Source organism: Peromyscus maniculatus, chromosome 20 (assembly GCF_049852395.1).
Source record: "Peromyscus maniculatus bairdii isolate BWxNUB_F1_BW_parent chromosome 20, HU_Pman_BW_mat_3.1, whole genome shotgun sequence".
In the NCBI taxonomy this organism is placed as follows: domain Eukaryota; kingdom Metazoa; phylum Chordata; class Mammalia; order Rodentia; family Cricetidae; genus Peromyscus; species Peromyscus maniculatus.
Window position 1 is genome coordinate 38,582,091 of NC_134871.1, and position 15,699 is coordinate 38,597,789.

The window sequence follows — 15,699 nt, forward strand, 5'->3', positions numbered from 1 at the left end:
TGGCTGCACTCAGGTGACACCCTGGAGCTTTCTCATTCTTCTGCCTCCTTTACAGTGTGAAAGTTTGTTTTGTCCTCTCCAGAACATTAACCTAAATGTGTTGTTTAATCCCTAAAAATTGCTAAATTGTCTCAGTCTAATTCTTTAAAGTTACCTTTAAAGTGACACATGGCTTTACATGATTTGGTTTTTGCTTTCTGTTTAAGACCCCTTATTGTCTTTATAATTTGTCCATATTGTGCCTTTTTTGTTTATTATTTATTTATTCATTTTTGTGATACTCTTACTTGTGTTCCAGGCTGTCTTGGAACTCACCGTGTAGTATAATCTAGGCTGGTCTTGAACTCAATGGCCCCATTTGCTTAGCTAGTGTCTCTGTTTACTGGAATTAAATACTCTGAGTCTTTTTTTTATCTCCTTCTGTGTGGAACTTTGAGCCACCCCTCTGATCACGTGGTCTCTCTTCCTCAGATGGGCCCTCCTGTAAAGAAGATCCTTTGGCTGCTAGACAGCTAAGTTAGACTTTCCTCTTTGTAACTATTACAAAGCTGTGATGAAACAGTTTAATCTATTTACTCTGTATCTTTGTTGATTACCAAATGGAATTGTGGAGGGTCACAGAGAGGAAGAAAGCAGGATGGAGTCTCAGTTTCAGAGTTTAATGTGTGGACATTGCTGGCTTGTGAAAAAAATACAAATCTGCAGGAATCAGATTACTTAATCAGAATATAAATCTGGAATTTCCTTGTTTGTGCCGCATAATGGTTAGGGATCATTTAGAACTTCCTCTGATATGGGCTTCTGAACATGTCTGTGCTAGGATTATTGTCATAATCTTAGTTCGCTGAGGTGGGAAGACCCACCTACTGTGTGTGTGGGACTATTCCTTAGGCAGGGATCCTGGAGTTTATAAGTGTGAAAAAAGTTAAGCATGCGTGTATGCATATGTTCATTGCTCTTTGCGTGACATGGATGTGCTGTGACCAGCTCCCTTGGGCTTTTCTGTTACTCGATGATATATAGATACTCAGTAGTTAATGAGTGAATGGAGCTGTGATTAGCAATGTCCAAGTTACAGCTATGTGGCCTTGTATCATTACATATATCTCAACTGGAAATTATGTATAAGAAAGGGAGAGACATTGGCTTACCTATTATTTTAGTCAGGGGGCCAAAAACCTGTGGTTTTCTATTTTAAAAATTCATTTTATTTCAATAAATTTGTATTTTAACTGCTTTCCTGACCTCATTTTCTTTAAAAAAATGCTTGCTTTATATTCTAAGTGCTTTTATATTTTCAATATCTTTCCTGTGCAGGATTATAATGATGAAATCAGGCAAGCACAGCTCCAGGAATTAACATATTTGAATGGAGGTTCAGAAAATGCGGATGTCCCTGTGGTTCGAGGGAAATCCACTTTGCGTACAAGAGGTGTAACAACACCAGCAATAACCAGGTTGGTATAATTACTTTTTTGTTTTAGGTTGGCTTGCCATGGCAACAGTTTGAACATTGTTGTTATTAATAGATGGAAATAGGTGTCAGTATATCTGTCCAAAACTGCATTCAGACATTGTGATGTCATGGTCAGGAGACTGACTTTGGTGTGAGCAAGTTGAACCTGTGCTTACATACATCCTGTACTACTTCCTACCTGGTAGTTGTTGGCATGCTGTTATTCTTCCCAGCACGGATTCTACAATTCCCTGAGAGGGAGCTTGTTTTTAAGTCAGTATGTAGCATTGGTACCATGAGAGCATGTACTGACTGCTCCATACTATCCTGCTCCATACTATCCTGCTCCCCACCAGTGCTGAGCATAGTGTCAGGCCCCGAGAGGCCCTGTGAATGCCTCTGCCTTTGTGTCCACTCTCCACGACCTGGGGCTGCTGAAAACTACTGAGCTAGCATGTGGACACAGAGTTTTTATTTCTACCTCTGAACAGATGGTTAGTTTATAATAGGGGGAAAAATGATTCAAGGAAATCAAAAAAATCTGAGATGGCTGTCTTAAAATCAGGGGAGAAGCCGGGTGGTGGTGGTGGTGGTGGTGGTGGTGCACACCTTTAATCCCAGCGCTCAGGAGGCAGAGCCAGGCAGATCTCTGTGAGTTTGAGGCCAGCCTAGTCTACAAAGCGAAATCCAGGATGGGTACCAAAACTACACATAGAAACCCTGTCTTGAAAAACCAAACCAAAACAAAACAAAACAAAACAAAAATCAGGGGAGAAAAGAGATAAAACTTTTTGTTATGAAGGTGTTTTTGGAAACAGTGATTTCCTGTGTCACCTGAGTTCTGGGATGACAGCCTACACCACCAGCCCCAGCTACTAATTCCAACTTTTCTGTTAAGCTGGTAACTATGTAGACATTTATTTTTCAGATACACTATGTGATGGAATTTAAAATAGCATTCATTTTATATCTCTAAGTTTATTTCAGGAGTGAAAGTTACTTCCTTTGAGTGTGCTGGCCAGTAGCCATTTGTGCTACTGTGTTATAGGCCAGGCTTGGGCATAGGCACCTCGGTTTCTCCAGGAAAAAAAGAACGAGCTGAGGGTTGCTGTGGATAAGTTTGTGAGTCACTGTGTGGATACTCAGTAAATGGGAATGTTCATTTCCACTTTTTGTCTTGTTTGAAGTAATTACTTATAGCTGCCATGGCTAATTGCCACAAATCTGGCATCTTTTAGGTAGAATTTTCTTGTTTTAGTTTTTGTTTCTCACAGAAACAGAAGCCAGATGTCCAAATTCAGTGTCATTAAGCCAAGGGTGGGGTTTTTGGCAAGGAGTAAATCCTTTCCTTGTCGCTGCTGTTCCTGGTGACTGCAGGGTTTTATGATCTGTGGCCCATCACTCATCCCTCCATCCATCTTCACACAGTCTCTCCCTCCTCCCTCTCCCTCTTGTAAAGGGTGTACAACTGTATGGACGGCCTGCTTAGGTGATCTGATGTCATCATTCCATCTGAGGACTCTATCAGCCCTTTTCACATAATTAACATGACCTGCAGAGGTTCTCATGATCGAGACAGCAGAATAGTGGTTGGCATGACATTATTCAGCCTACCACGCTTGCTATGCTAGTTTTATCTTCATGTGATGGCAGCTTACATGTTTCCCCAAACATGTAAAACAGAATGTTCAATAGATATTTTTGAAAGTCTTCCAACTTGTCATGTCTGTACATTACCACTTTCTGCTATCTGTTGCCATGTATGGGGACAGGTCTTGTGTTTTGGGCTGAGTGTTACACTCTTGCAGATATAGACTTCCCTTTGTGGACTGAAATATATGGACAGACAAGAAACAGCCTCCCAGAATGGACATTCCTGTGCTGTCAGGCTTTCTTTTAGTGATATAGGTAGCTAGATGCTGTCCTGCAACATGTGAGATTGGATAGATTATAATGCAGCTAAAACAAATTCCTATAGCCTAGTGATGTGATAACCATGGTAACAGTGATATAAACAAGCTATTGTGCTACCTGTCCTGTAAAAGCAGAACGTACACAGCAGTGTACACTAAGTGTGTAGAAAGTTCTGTTCTCTATAGTTTTTGCAAGTGTACATGGACCACATCTAATGAATTCCTGCGACTAGCCATCATTTAGTAATGCCTGACCACCTGTGGATACAGAAATAGGTATCACCATATTGGAATATAAGTCTATAAATGTTCATTTCAATGACAGATACATAACCTTATGCAAGTAAATTTACTACACAAAAGCACATGTTCTGGTATTTATTATATGTGTACAAGTATATAACCAAATTAATCATGTTACCTAATAGCTTTTACATATCGCATGGTCAAATAGTAGCTCCAAATGGGTCTCCACTGACTGGAGAGTTTCATGATGGAGCATGCCCAGTGTCAGTGTGTGAAAACTTAGTATTCCTTAAATTTATAATTATAATTATAATTTGGGGCCCTTTCCATAAAGGTGGAAATGTTACCAAGAGGTAAGCAAGAGAGATGCTTTCTTTATTCTCGAATATAATAGTTGGAGAAGTCCTTTCCTCTGCACATGTGAAACATGATTAGTTAAAGCTATTCCCTGTTGATGTTGAGACTCAAATTTATCTTGAGTTTCCTTGATGGCAAGTGATGAGGAAAGCCTGGGTACTGGATACACAACGTGTAAACGTGAGAGAAGTCACGATACAAAGCTACAGAGTGCACGGTCCCTCGTGCCTAGCACTATCAAGTCTTGCATGAGATCAGGAAACCAGGCTGGTCTATATAGTAGGTTCTATGCCAGCCAGGGCTAATTGTGAGACCATGTTCCAAAAGCTACAAACCGTTTTTTAAAAACTTCCTGTGCTGCAGTACAATTTTAGTGGTATTACAGGATCTTTGGGTAGCTTCCCCAGACACTGGTTCTTATCATGGTGTCTTAGTTACTTTTGTCTATCAAACTGAATTTATCATATCTATATCTTCCTTGTTTATTCCCCATTAGCATGGTAAATTCAAAAAAGCCCCCATGTCCCTAGTAGAAGGCATATTGGTAATCTCTTAGCAGTGACCACCTAAAACTCTCTCTTGTTCACATTATTTCTTACCTAATTGCATGAGTAAGTTTCCAGGGTGTGTGCCTTGTGGATCTACTTGGAATCTCAGAGTAGAACAGATTGGTTTCTAGAATCTTCGAGCATTACCTCACCATTACCACTTCAGGATAAGGATCTGAAGTTAAATCACCCAGTAATAACATTGTAATAAAAGTTTTCCATTTTCATTGCAAAGAAAAGAACTAAGCTTATTCTTTACCCATAGTTTTCCTGTGTGCTGCCTGACCCCAGCTGTGATCCAGGAGACCCCAGAGGAGAGACTTGGAGAGCAGCACAGATGGACGGGGAGTGTGCGCTCCAGGCAGCACATCTTAGTTTTTCAGGCTTTTACTTCACATTTGCAGGTTGCTGTGGAGGGCTGACCTAGAAGTTGCAGACCCCTCATGGATGCCTGCTTCTGTTCCTTTAAGCCTATTGTGTGTGGGTGGCGGGTGGATCTGTGACATACATTTTGAATCCCGTCTTTGCTCTGCATGTTTGCAGGCAATTTTAAGATCTCTCCAAGTCTCAGATTTCTTGTCCATAGATGAACAAGATCGGGCCCACTCAGGCATTGGAATCACACTTGCTGTCATTCTGGAATGGCATCATTCACATGGCCTCCCAGAGGTCAGAACTTCCCACTGTGACTACAGTGAAGAAATTAAGTCTGCCTTGGATATTCCCACATTGTAATGTGCTAGCTGCCCAGAGACATGTTTGTTTGCTGTGATTTATTTGTCTGTGTTGTCCTCATTACATTTTACAGGAGTATGGAACAGTGATTTGTCTGAGATATCAATGTGTGTGAAGAATAACACGTTAGAAAATATGACAGATCCTGCTAATTTGACTCTCTTGCTTACAGGGGAAGAGGAGGAGTCACAGCCAGGCCTGTCGCAGTTGGGGTACCACGTGGGACACCGACTCCTCGAGGAGTCCTTTCCACCCGAGGGCCAGTGAGCCGGGGAAGAGGACTTCTCACTCCCAGAGCAAGAGGTGTCCCCCCAACTGGATACAGACCTCCACCGCCACCCCCAACACAGGAGACCTATGGAGAGTATGTAAGTAAAGGTGGCAGCCTTGGTGATCAAATTGATCCAGTTCAGATATTGTGTCATGGTCATGTTCTCTGGTTCCCCTCCTCAGCTTAGCAAATAGTTAGTGAACATGAAAGTCGCTTAGCATAGAAATTCAAAAGCATATGCTCGATTTTGCCAGGCAGCTTGAAACTAAGGCAGAATTCATCTGTGGGGAATGCAAGACAGGGTAGAGGAGATTGCTGATAAGCTCTTCCATGAGTTGACTAGAGCATTCTTTCATATGCCATTTCAGGTTACCTCTGACTAAGTCAGTCACTTGAAAAGTGATTGCCTAAGTATACCAAAATAGTGTCGCCTTTACATGTGTCACTTTAGTTTAATCTGTTTAGTAAAGTACAGATTTGTAGTGGAAGTTCTTTTCAGTCAACAAAATTAAAATTCTACGTTTTTGCATCAGTTAGTTTTCCTTCAATTTATTAATTCTCAGATAGTGTTTGTAGGTAAGGTAAGAGGAGGAAATACAACTGTAGAAGTCGGACAGAAGGGAAGGACCTAATTTAGAACACCAACCCTTGGGATTCTTGGTATAGCTTCCTGGCTTATCACAGATGGAGAAACTGAGAAGTCAGTAGATGGATGGTTCCTGCCAGTGACCATGGGTACTGAGGGGGCCACAGATAGTTGTCAGAGGCAGTAGTGACAGGGATAAGATACCAGCACTAATGGCTCTTACTCTCCTGATTTACGGAGATACTGAGTACCTCTTTGCACAGTTTCTAGAAGGTTACAGTTACCCCAGAGTCACTAAAATCCTCTTTTGTTTCATCTGTAGCTGTTTGGACTTGCACATGCTGAACTTCACTGAAATTCCATGAATGCTGTCTTCTTAGGCTTTAGACTAGGCTCATGCCTTGGGTTTGGCCCACACTGCTCTTGCCATATCATCTGTCTCCTTTTTCTGCTTCTGTGTCGGTCAGCTATTGCTGTAGGAACTCCTGGGGGCAGTTCCCGAGCTGCTGAGCTCTTGAGCATTACAGCTGTTGTTACCATACTTTTCCCACCTACACTAAACGTGGTAGGACCATGAGCAGTGTTTGTTTGGCTCCTCTGACTTAGCAGAGAGCCCTGTGATTTATACTCAGCAGTGCCATCATCCCATAGCGGAGTCTCTGTTCCTGCTGTGCCGTTGTGGAAGGATGTGGCCCTTTTCTCTTTCCTCGTCCCTTAAAATAGCTTGTTTTCCTGTTTTGTTATGTTCTTGTGAAACTGACAGTGATGGCCGTGCCTGGAGTTCTTCCACAGATGCTGACTCTTCTTAAAGGAGTAGGGACAACAAAGAGAAGGAGTGCTCTTGAAGTCCTTGTAGGTACATGCCACGAGTCACTTTATTCCCCCCTGGCTAACCTTGGCTGCTCTTAGTCCAACGTGGCTGAATCATGGTCTCAAAATTGCTAGCCGGGGGTTGTGGGAAATTGGACCATGGAATTTGTTGTATGAGTCCTGATGGTTTTGTAATAAAAACCTGGAGCCAGATAATTAGGGTGAAAGCTGAAAGATCAGAGAAGTAGAACAAGCCACAACCAACGCCCCTTACCTCATCAGCTCCTCAGCCTGAAAGAGCCAGTTCCTGTCTCCTCATGCCTCATATTCCTTTCTCTGCCCAGCCATATCACTCCTGTCTCAACCTTCCTAGTGCTGGCATTAAAGGTGTGTGATCCCAAGTGCTGGAGTTAATGATGTGTGCCACCACTGCCTGACTCTTTTCTCTTTAGACTGTATTAATCTTGTTTGGCCAATGTGGCCTTGAACTCACAGAAATACAGAGGGATCTCTGATTCTGCCTCGTGAGTGTAAGGATTAAAGGTGTGTGCCATGACTGCCTGACCTCTGTGGCTAACTCTGTGGCTGGCTCTGTCCTCTGATCTTCAGGCAAACTTTATTTCTTAGTTTACAAATATATCACCACAGGAATTTATTTCATCATCCATTTGGAATGAGTTAGGCAAGTTAACATTTGCTGGTTTCATACCCACATGTTTAGAAAGTTACTGTCACCTTTCCATATCCTCATTTATCTTACAGTCAATAAGGACTGCTTGAGAGCCTTCTGTGTGAGCCACATCCACATTCTCTGTCTCGGCGTGTGTATGCTGATGAGCCTAAAAATTAGTTGAATAAATTCAGTTCTTGCCCAGTGGAGGAAAATAAAAACAAATGGATCCTTATTTTTGGTTCAAATGCAAGGGGTGGGGCGGGGGAAGGGGTGTTGGTTGCCTATGGCTCTGAATTTTGTTCAATTTTTGATAATGAGAAAATAATCGAACCAATCAAATTAGTGAATTGACAGATAAATATTGTGCAGAATGAATTTACTCTGTTGGGTCTCAACTGCCATGGCAGTCCTGCAAAATATTCCTTGATTCATTTTCAGGAGCAAAGATTGGAGCATTCTGAAGGAAAAAGAATACTTCATTATTTATTGTGCCCCACACTCACACCTGGCTCTCTTCAAGGCTCTTAAAGCTGTGATTTGCACATGGGGCCAGTGCTGTTTGGACTGTACCCACACCCTAGTGTTGCGTTCAGCTTACTGACGGCCACTTTCCATATTGCTTTCATTTGCCAGGAAGGCATCAACTCCAACTCTGTGTATGCAGGCTTTCCAGGCCACTGTAGGAGTAATAGCAGGATGCAGGAAACAGAACACTGTCATTGGTACACACCTTCCCCAAGCGACTCCTACTGTGAAGAGTTCAGACTACAAATGTGATCACTTAATTTCACATCTGTTAGTCATTGAAATACCTTTTCAGATTAATAGCCAAGCTGAAGGATTTTCCCCACTTAGCCTAGCTTTTTGTAATCCCTTGACACAGTTAATGTAAAAAGGCTCGGCGGCGGCGGCTGTATACTGTAACTCGGACATCGCTGTTGACTGGTGCAGGAAGGAGAGAAGGCCTCTTCCCCTCTCTTCTCGTAGCTCACCATTAGCAGTTTCTCAACTGTTCACTCCTAACCGCATCCAGCTGCTCTCTTGACGCAACTGAAAATGTCCCTCTCCTAGTCACAGGAATACAGTTTGGTAGTCTCTGTCGCATGTCTAGACATCTTAACAGTTTGAAATCCTGATGGCTAGTCAGTGTTTAGCGTTCATCATTGTATGTGCAAGGTGTATTACAAAAAAAAAAAAGACAAAAAAAAAAAGAAAAAGAAAAAAGAAAAGAAAGAAACTGCCCCTATTCTTCATCATTTTCTTTCTTTCTTTTTTCAATAGGATAGGCACACTACAAAATACTGAATTTCAGATCTGAGGGCCTTGAATAATACAAAAAGTAGTTGTTCATCTTAGAGCAAGTGGAAAGACTTGTCTTCTTGGGACAGCTGAACTGTTCCCTTGAAGTGGAGTAGCCAGAGATCAGATTCTAAACTCTGAGGGGAAGGGCTCCCCCCTTCTCTACTCACTTTCTCATTTCCAGCCCCTGGTGATGCCATGTCCGGCTGACACCGGCCTATACCTTAGTCAGTGCCGACTAAATGGATGGGCGTGGGAGGATGCCTGTGTTGAAGAAGGCCAAGTTTTAGAAAGTTGCCAGTGGCAGCATCCTGCTGTGTCTCGGGAGTTTGCATTGAGCTGTGCAGTACAAGCATCTGTATTTACCTGCCTCAGAGATCACTAGCTTTCATGAAGAGAAACCCTGTCCTGGTTAGTTTTTCTTTAGCCATTGGCAGTTTCTGGCACACTGTTTAAGAATTTCCTAGCTAAACAGCCCTACTGAACAAGGTAACGTTCCTTTATGGAGGTTACCACTGACTTGATTAAATGCGGGTTCCATTCCTTTCTATTCGGTTCTTACCTGTTTTATGACACCCTAAGTTGGTAAATGAAAATGGAGAACTACTAGGAAGAATGGATGGTGATAAGGATGAAAACAAACCAATAACTTAAAATAAGTAAATAAAAAACAGCCTTTTCACTGTTTAAGGACATCAGACTATTCCTATCTCTGAGAAGTGTCCTTCTACAATTCAGAAATATAAATTCTAAAGGTGTCCTTAGGGCTGGAGACTTAGTTTCTTTGCATAGCATGCATGTTGCCTTGGATTTGATTCCTGGCACTACAATGAATAAGAATTTTAAAAGTCCTTAACAAATATTCAGTGACAAAAATTTTATTTCCATAACCCTTGTTTGATTATATTTAACCAGCCCTGTTTACTTTTTAAAAATCGATTTAATACTTACTGTTTGAAGTGATTATTTCTAGAGTAAATATGGGGGCAGAGTATCATACAATTGCTTATTTAAACCAAGCCCAGAGGAAGCATCCTGTTGTGTGTGTATTTGTTTGTTTTAAATCCTGGCATGCTTGATGCTTTGTTGAGAAAGCCTGTCTGCATGCTTGAGACAGTCCATCTTCTTCTTCTTCATAGTATCCTAAAATAGAAAAGCATTCTCATACATAAGAAAGGCATAAGAAAGACACAATTAATGGGCGTGTTATCATTGGTTTTGCTATCTAATGAACTCAGTTGAGGAATAGGGAAAGCTGAGGATGTATAGCACTGTCCTGTTGAAAGTGGATGGATTTTTCCCTCGGTGAGTGGGGAATTGCATCCTCTGGTAATGCCTCCGAGTCCAGTGCTTTCATCAATAGTTTCAATCACAAAGGATTCTTTGACTCAGTCAACCAGAAGAATGTTCGCTGGATGTATGTGTGACTGGGATTACCGTTCCTGAGAGCCTGGGTGACACATGCAGGAGCCATGGGTAGAGCTGGCTAGCCATGGTCAACCCAAAGCCTCCCCTTGATTAGACTTTTCTTTAACAAATAATCCAGGAGAGCAAAGTAGTTCACTATCTCTATTTTTTTTCCAAACTGCAGAAAACAGATGATGAATGTGTTTTTAATCATCAAGGGCTTTGTGTCAGGGCCTTGCTCTCTACTTTAGGGTTGCAAAATTAGCCATAATTACAGTAACCCCACATCTCTTTTTCTGGAGAGCAAGAAGTTCCTTTCTCCCAATGACACCAACTTATTTCGTATACCCATACCCAAATAATTACGTAACTGAGAATCTAATTTATGTATCCTATGGTGTGGTGGTTCTCAGCCTGTAGGTTGTGACCCCTTTGGGGGTAGCATATCGAATATCCTGCATGTCAGATATATACATGATAATTCATAACAGTAGCAAAATTACAGTTATGAAATAGCAACGAAATAGTTTTAGGATTGGGGGTCACCACAACATGAGGAGCTGTATTAAAGGGGCACAGTGTTAGGGTGGTTGAGAACCACTGCATTCTTACTTAGAGTTTCTTCCAGAACAGTGGGCTCCCAAGTTCATGTTTCAATTGCTGTGAATCCTCAGCCACTTAGCATTTCACTCCCTCTGCTCTTTCTTGGGTTTGTTTTCCTTAGACTGTGAGTTTCTTTCTTCCCTTGATTTTATCTCCATTTGCAGGAGTCTTTCACAGGGCCTGACAGTTGTAGATGTCACCTAAGGGTATAGGATGTGGCTACCTTGGCCATTACTATGTTGTCAAGTTGTGGCCATGTATTCACATATTTAACCACCTTCCTAATGAAGTGAAATTGGGTATCTTAAGCCAGTTTTAGCAAACATTAGATGGTTCACTCGGTGAGCTAAGAAATATTGAATACTAGTGCCATTTAATGAGGAATCTGTTATTCCAAGAGGGTAAGGGGCTTTTCACTGTCCTTTAGGATGCACATCTGTTTTGGTCTTATCTGTGCTATTTAGCCTTTCTGGGAATGAGGTGCTTCTCAGTCCGCAGATGCTGATGATGAACTGTAGCTGGCAGATCTGCAGCCAGTCTGCATGTGTGTAGCTTGGCCCAGCTTGAGGATTCCATAATGGAGCATTTTTCTATTAACCTAACTTCCTTTAACAAGTCAAGAATAAGAAACTAATGTCATCAAGTAGAAATTCTGATTTTGAAGAGAAAGTGACAATATAAAAAATAAATACTTTAGTGATGGTAGAAGCAACTAAAACTGAGTGGCTTGGGTGTTTGGAGCATTCAAATAGTTTTGAAAAAATTGTTTAGTTTGTCTGTGTCCATGTACAGTTGTGTGTGTCAGCAGGTCAGAGGACAGTTTGCAGGAGGCGGTTCTCTCCTTGCACTGTGTGGATCCAAGCTTAGGTTGTCAAGCTTGGCAGTGAGTGCTTTTCTCACAGCCATCTTGCTGGCCCCAGAAATGGCTTTCAAAAGTCAAACTAACTGAAAATATGCACTTGTTCTCCTTCATGATGCATAAACTTGTCTTTGAAAGGCTATCATATTATTCTTATTCTCTGACTTATTTAATTATGATTGATTGAGCTTTGACACCTAGGTAGTATCTCCTGCTGTCTTAATAAAGTACCATCTTTCCATGTGTAACGCTGAGCTGAGACATGAATCTCCTGCCTCAGCTTGGGGGACATTCTGACTGTAGCCCTACAAGTTGGTAAGAATAATGAAGGTCTTTCCTTCAGCAGGTCTTGGGTGTGTTTCTATTATCCAGCTTTAGCGTGCTTATTAAACAGAGTAGGAGACGGTCCTGAAATTGCCTTGTATGGTGTCGGCTTGCCTACTTGGTAAATGCCAAGGGGAGGTTGTGCTCTATAAAGAGTCAGCGAAGGATCCTAACCCCTGTACCTTCCTTTCAGATCCCCAGGAGTTAGCCCACAGGCATCTGAGTGCTCCACAGGGATTTGAGTGAGCAGTGAGCATGCTGTTGTTAGTTTCACCTGCACGGTTGTGTGTGCAACTCAGAGAGCACTTCTGCCTGTGCCTCATCTGGAAAGAGAGAACAGTGCTCACCAAGCCTCAGATCAGCATCCAGCCAAGGCCACAGTGACTACCAAGAGCTAAAAGGGAATGAGCTAGGATTGGGGTCCAATTCTCTGGTGCCTGAACTAAAGCTTTTGTTTCCATTATTCTCACTTACATAATGCTATAGGCTGAAAGAAATAAAAAAAAAAAAATGAGCAAAAGACTACAAAAACCAGAGCCAGAGGCAAAATCGTCACGTGTCCATTGAGGCGTAAATGGCTGTGCACCTTTTGTCCCAGCAGCTGCCCTCTGGCCCGCTCACTTGCTAGAGATGATACTGATCTTGTGTAAAGTCATTATTGGTTGGGGGGGGGGGGCAGGAAGACTTCTTCACTCGTTTGTTGTATTTAGATGAATGGGTTGGTGGTACCTGAAGTTACTTCATTTGTGAATGACCACAGTACTGTAGAGCAGTACGCCCTTGTCACTGATTCAGATTAGTGAATCATTGTGCTCTGAACTGCTTTGAATAAGAGAAAAGGCGGCCGCCATTTACTTGGTGACAGTGAAGCCTGGTGTATTAGGTAAGCCTTGCCTCGCCACTTCAGGGGAGTATTTCCTCACAGGATGTCAGCTGTGGCTCAAACCTATTTGAAGAGTCGGGGATGCTTTTGAGTAGAAACAGAGGCCCAGACCCCAGGTTCTTTTAGCAGACACTCCACTTGCCCTGTTCTCTTGCTGTATAGCCCATTAAGGCTGTTCTAGATGGAAGCCAATTTGAAGAAAAATGATATTCTCACCTGTCACTTGGGAGCACTTTACCACTTCCTCCATTGTGCAAATTCTCTTTTGAAATCCCACTGCAGGAACATCAGGGAGGCCATTAGGGAAAGCCAGGCATGTGTTTGAAGGTTGCTGTCACTCCTTGGCATAGTTTCTGTGTGCAGAGTCAAAAAGGAAGAATGCTCGCATTCAGGCTTACCTGGCGGCTTTGGGTTTTTGTTGTTGTTTTATTTTGTTGTCGATGTTTTGTTTCATTGTTTGTTTGTTTGTTTGTGAGACAGGGTCTTACTATGTAGACCAGGCTGGCCTTGAACTCAGAGATCTGCTCTTCTCTGCCTCCTGAGTGCTGGGATTGAAGGAGTATGCCAATACCCGTGGCTTTACCTGCAGTTTTGATCCTGACAGATTTTTAGAATCTTGTGCGGAAGAGGGCTTTGCTGGCAGCTCAGTTCCCCAGCACAGCCACTGCTGACGCAATGTTGATGTGATGTTGATCCCTAACTGCTTCAATTAAGTGAACATTTTAATTAAAACAGTGCAGATTTCGATAAGATTATTTATGAAGATACATTTTTAAAACCATGGTTTAAAAAGTCCAGGGACACCTTTATTTAGACAAAAAGCACAAATGTTCTATAATTTCTTAAATTTACTATACCAGAAATAAGAGTGAAGAGCAACAATATGCAGTTTGCTTGAAATATCTGTCAGGAGCCTCACAAGGTAATCCTTTTCCTAAACTGCTGGAGTGGCTGACTTATTTTAGGAATGGAAAATTATATAAAATAATTCCACACGTTAAACATATGAGTCTAGGCAAGATGGGTAGGGCAGACAGCTTTTCTTTTATCTCCTTCGTAGCTGCTTTCAGTTGCGACCAACCCTTCTTTCTGTTAGTGTCAGATTGGCCGGTAGTGTGCCTGGTGTCCTCCGGCATATGCTATCCTCATCTTTATCTGCTTACAATCCTGCTTCCTTTGGGTGCTCAGTCTCTTGTGTAGACGTATTATTGATGGTAGACACTATGGCCCCTTTTTTATCATCAGGGCTCAGTATTTAGGAAAGACTCAGTGTTTGATTTCTTGATACAGAGACAGAACACAGTTGACTTTCCAGATAACAATATTCATAACTAACTTGTGTGCAAAGAATAGAGAGAGAGGACCAAAGACAGGAGGTTTCTAGAGGAAGTAGCATTACCCTCAGGAAGGGAACTGGTAGCACTGAGATGGGGTAGCCTGAGGTAGCCGCAAGGGATTCCCTGGAAACTCCCAAACACAGAGAGGGGCGTGTACCACAGACTAGTAGGAGTTTGGTGGCAGTGTGTCACTGTTGAGGTTTGTCACCATCTTTATCCTCCTAGAAGTGTTTTTATGCTATGTAGTTTATTTTTAGATAGATAGAATGTCAGGTACACAACAGGATGTAGGCAAAAGATACTTCAGAGCTATTGCACTTGAATGTGAATATTTGAAAAATTAAAATGTAACTACATCCCCAATCTGGTGATAGCTCATGAAAGGCTCAGGAGTAGACAGGGTGGCAAAGCAGGAAACCCAGCCAGCTGGATTCATACCTCCTGCCTCAGTCCCTCATCTACAAATAGAAATAGTAGCATTTATCACCTGGGGACGCTGTGAAGATTAGTTAGGTTGTCATGTGGAAAAGACTCAGGGTTGTGTCTGCCACTTAAGATGCAACACCTAAGTACTTTTGTTGTTATTGACTCAGAAGTCCAGTTACGTTTACCAGTGGAGCCTCATCTTTCAGGAAGAACACCAATACAAGTCATACCAACCAGTGACAAACAGGGAAAAGACGGTTTCAGGGTTTAGCTGGGATTCAGCATGGCAGGCGTGCACCTTCACTGCTGTGGGAGTACAAATCTGTGCATGTACTTTGGAAAAAGTTTCTACACTGGTTACAGCACTGTCCTGCTCCCCTCCGGGACCTCATGGTAAGTCCGAGTGGCTCCTGGAAGCAATACACAAGGGACTACACCAGGAAGCTCAGTGGGAGACCCACAGGCAAAAACAACCTGAAGCCGGGCGGTGGTGTGCACACCTTTAATCCCAGCACTCGGGAGGCAGAGGCAGGAGGATCTCCGTGAGTTTGAGGCCAGCCTGGTCTACAAAGCAAGTTCCAGGAAAGACGCAAAACTACACAGAGAAACTCTGTCTTGAAAAACAAAAAACAAAAACAACAACAACAAAAAAATCTGAAGATTGCCCACCCAGGTAGAATAGCTAAACAACCTTTAGCCAGATCATACAGAACAGTATTTTAAAGCCGTGGGGGAGAAACCAGTCATTGCTATGTACAGCAGTGTGAATGAATCCCACAAACATAAGACTGAATGAAAGAAACATGGCCCCAAATAGTAGCTATTCTGACTCTATTTGCATAAAACTCAGACTCAGCTAAAACTCTCAGGTTGTGTTGAAAATCGTGATGGTGGTTTGGAGAACGGATAGCAATTGCAAAACGACATGAAGGTTGTTCTAGGAACTGTAGGTGTTCCATTTCTTGA

General features: G+C 42.3%; 1 protein-coding gene across 11 annotated transcripts in view; it reads left to right on the forward strand.

Moving 5' to 3' along the window:
• The window catches only part of Khdrbs3 (KH RNA binding domain containing, signal transduction associated 3), a 172,200-nt gene that overhangs the window by 95,344 nt on the left and 61,157 nt on the right, over window positions 1-15,699 (forward strand). For all 11 annotated transcript variants that reach the window (XR_013046421.1, XR_013046420.1, XR_013046423.1 and 8 more), the window contains exons 5-6: window positions 1,318-1,457; window positions 5,428-5,623. Coding sequence is in view for 6 of the 11 variants with exons in the window: in XM_042264735.2 (XP_042120669.1) it covers window positions 1,318-1,457; window positions 5,428-5,623 (336 nt within the window). In the remaining 5 variants the exon portion in view is untranslated. The remainder of the gene's footprint in view (window positions 1-1,317; window positions 1,458-5,427; window positions 5,624-15,699) is intronic.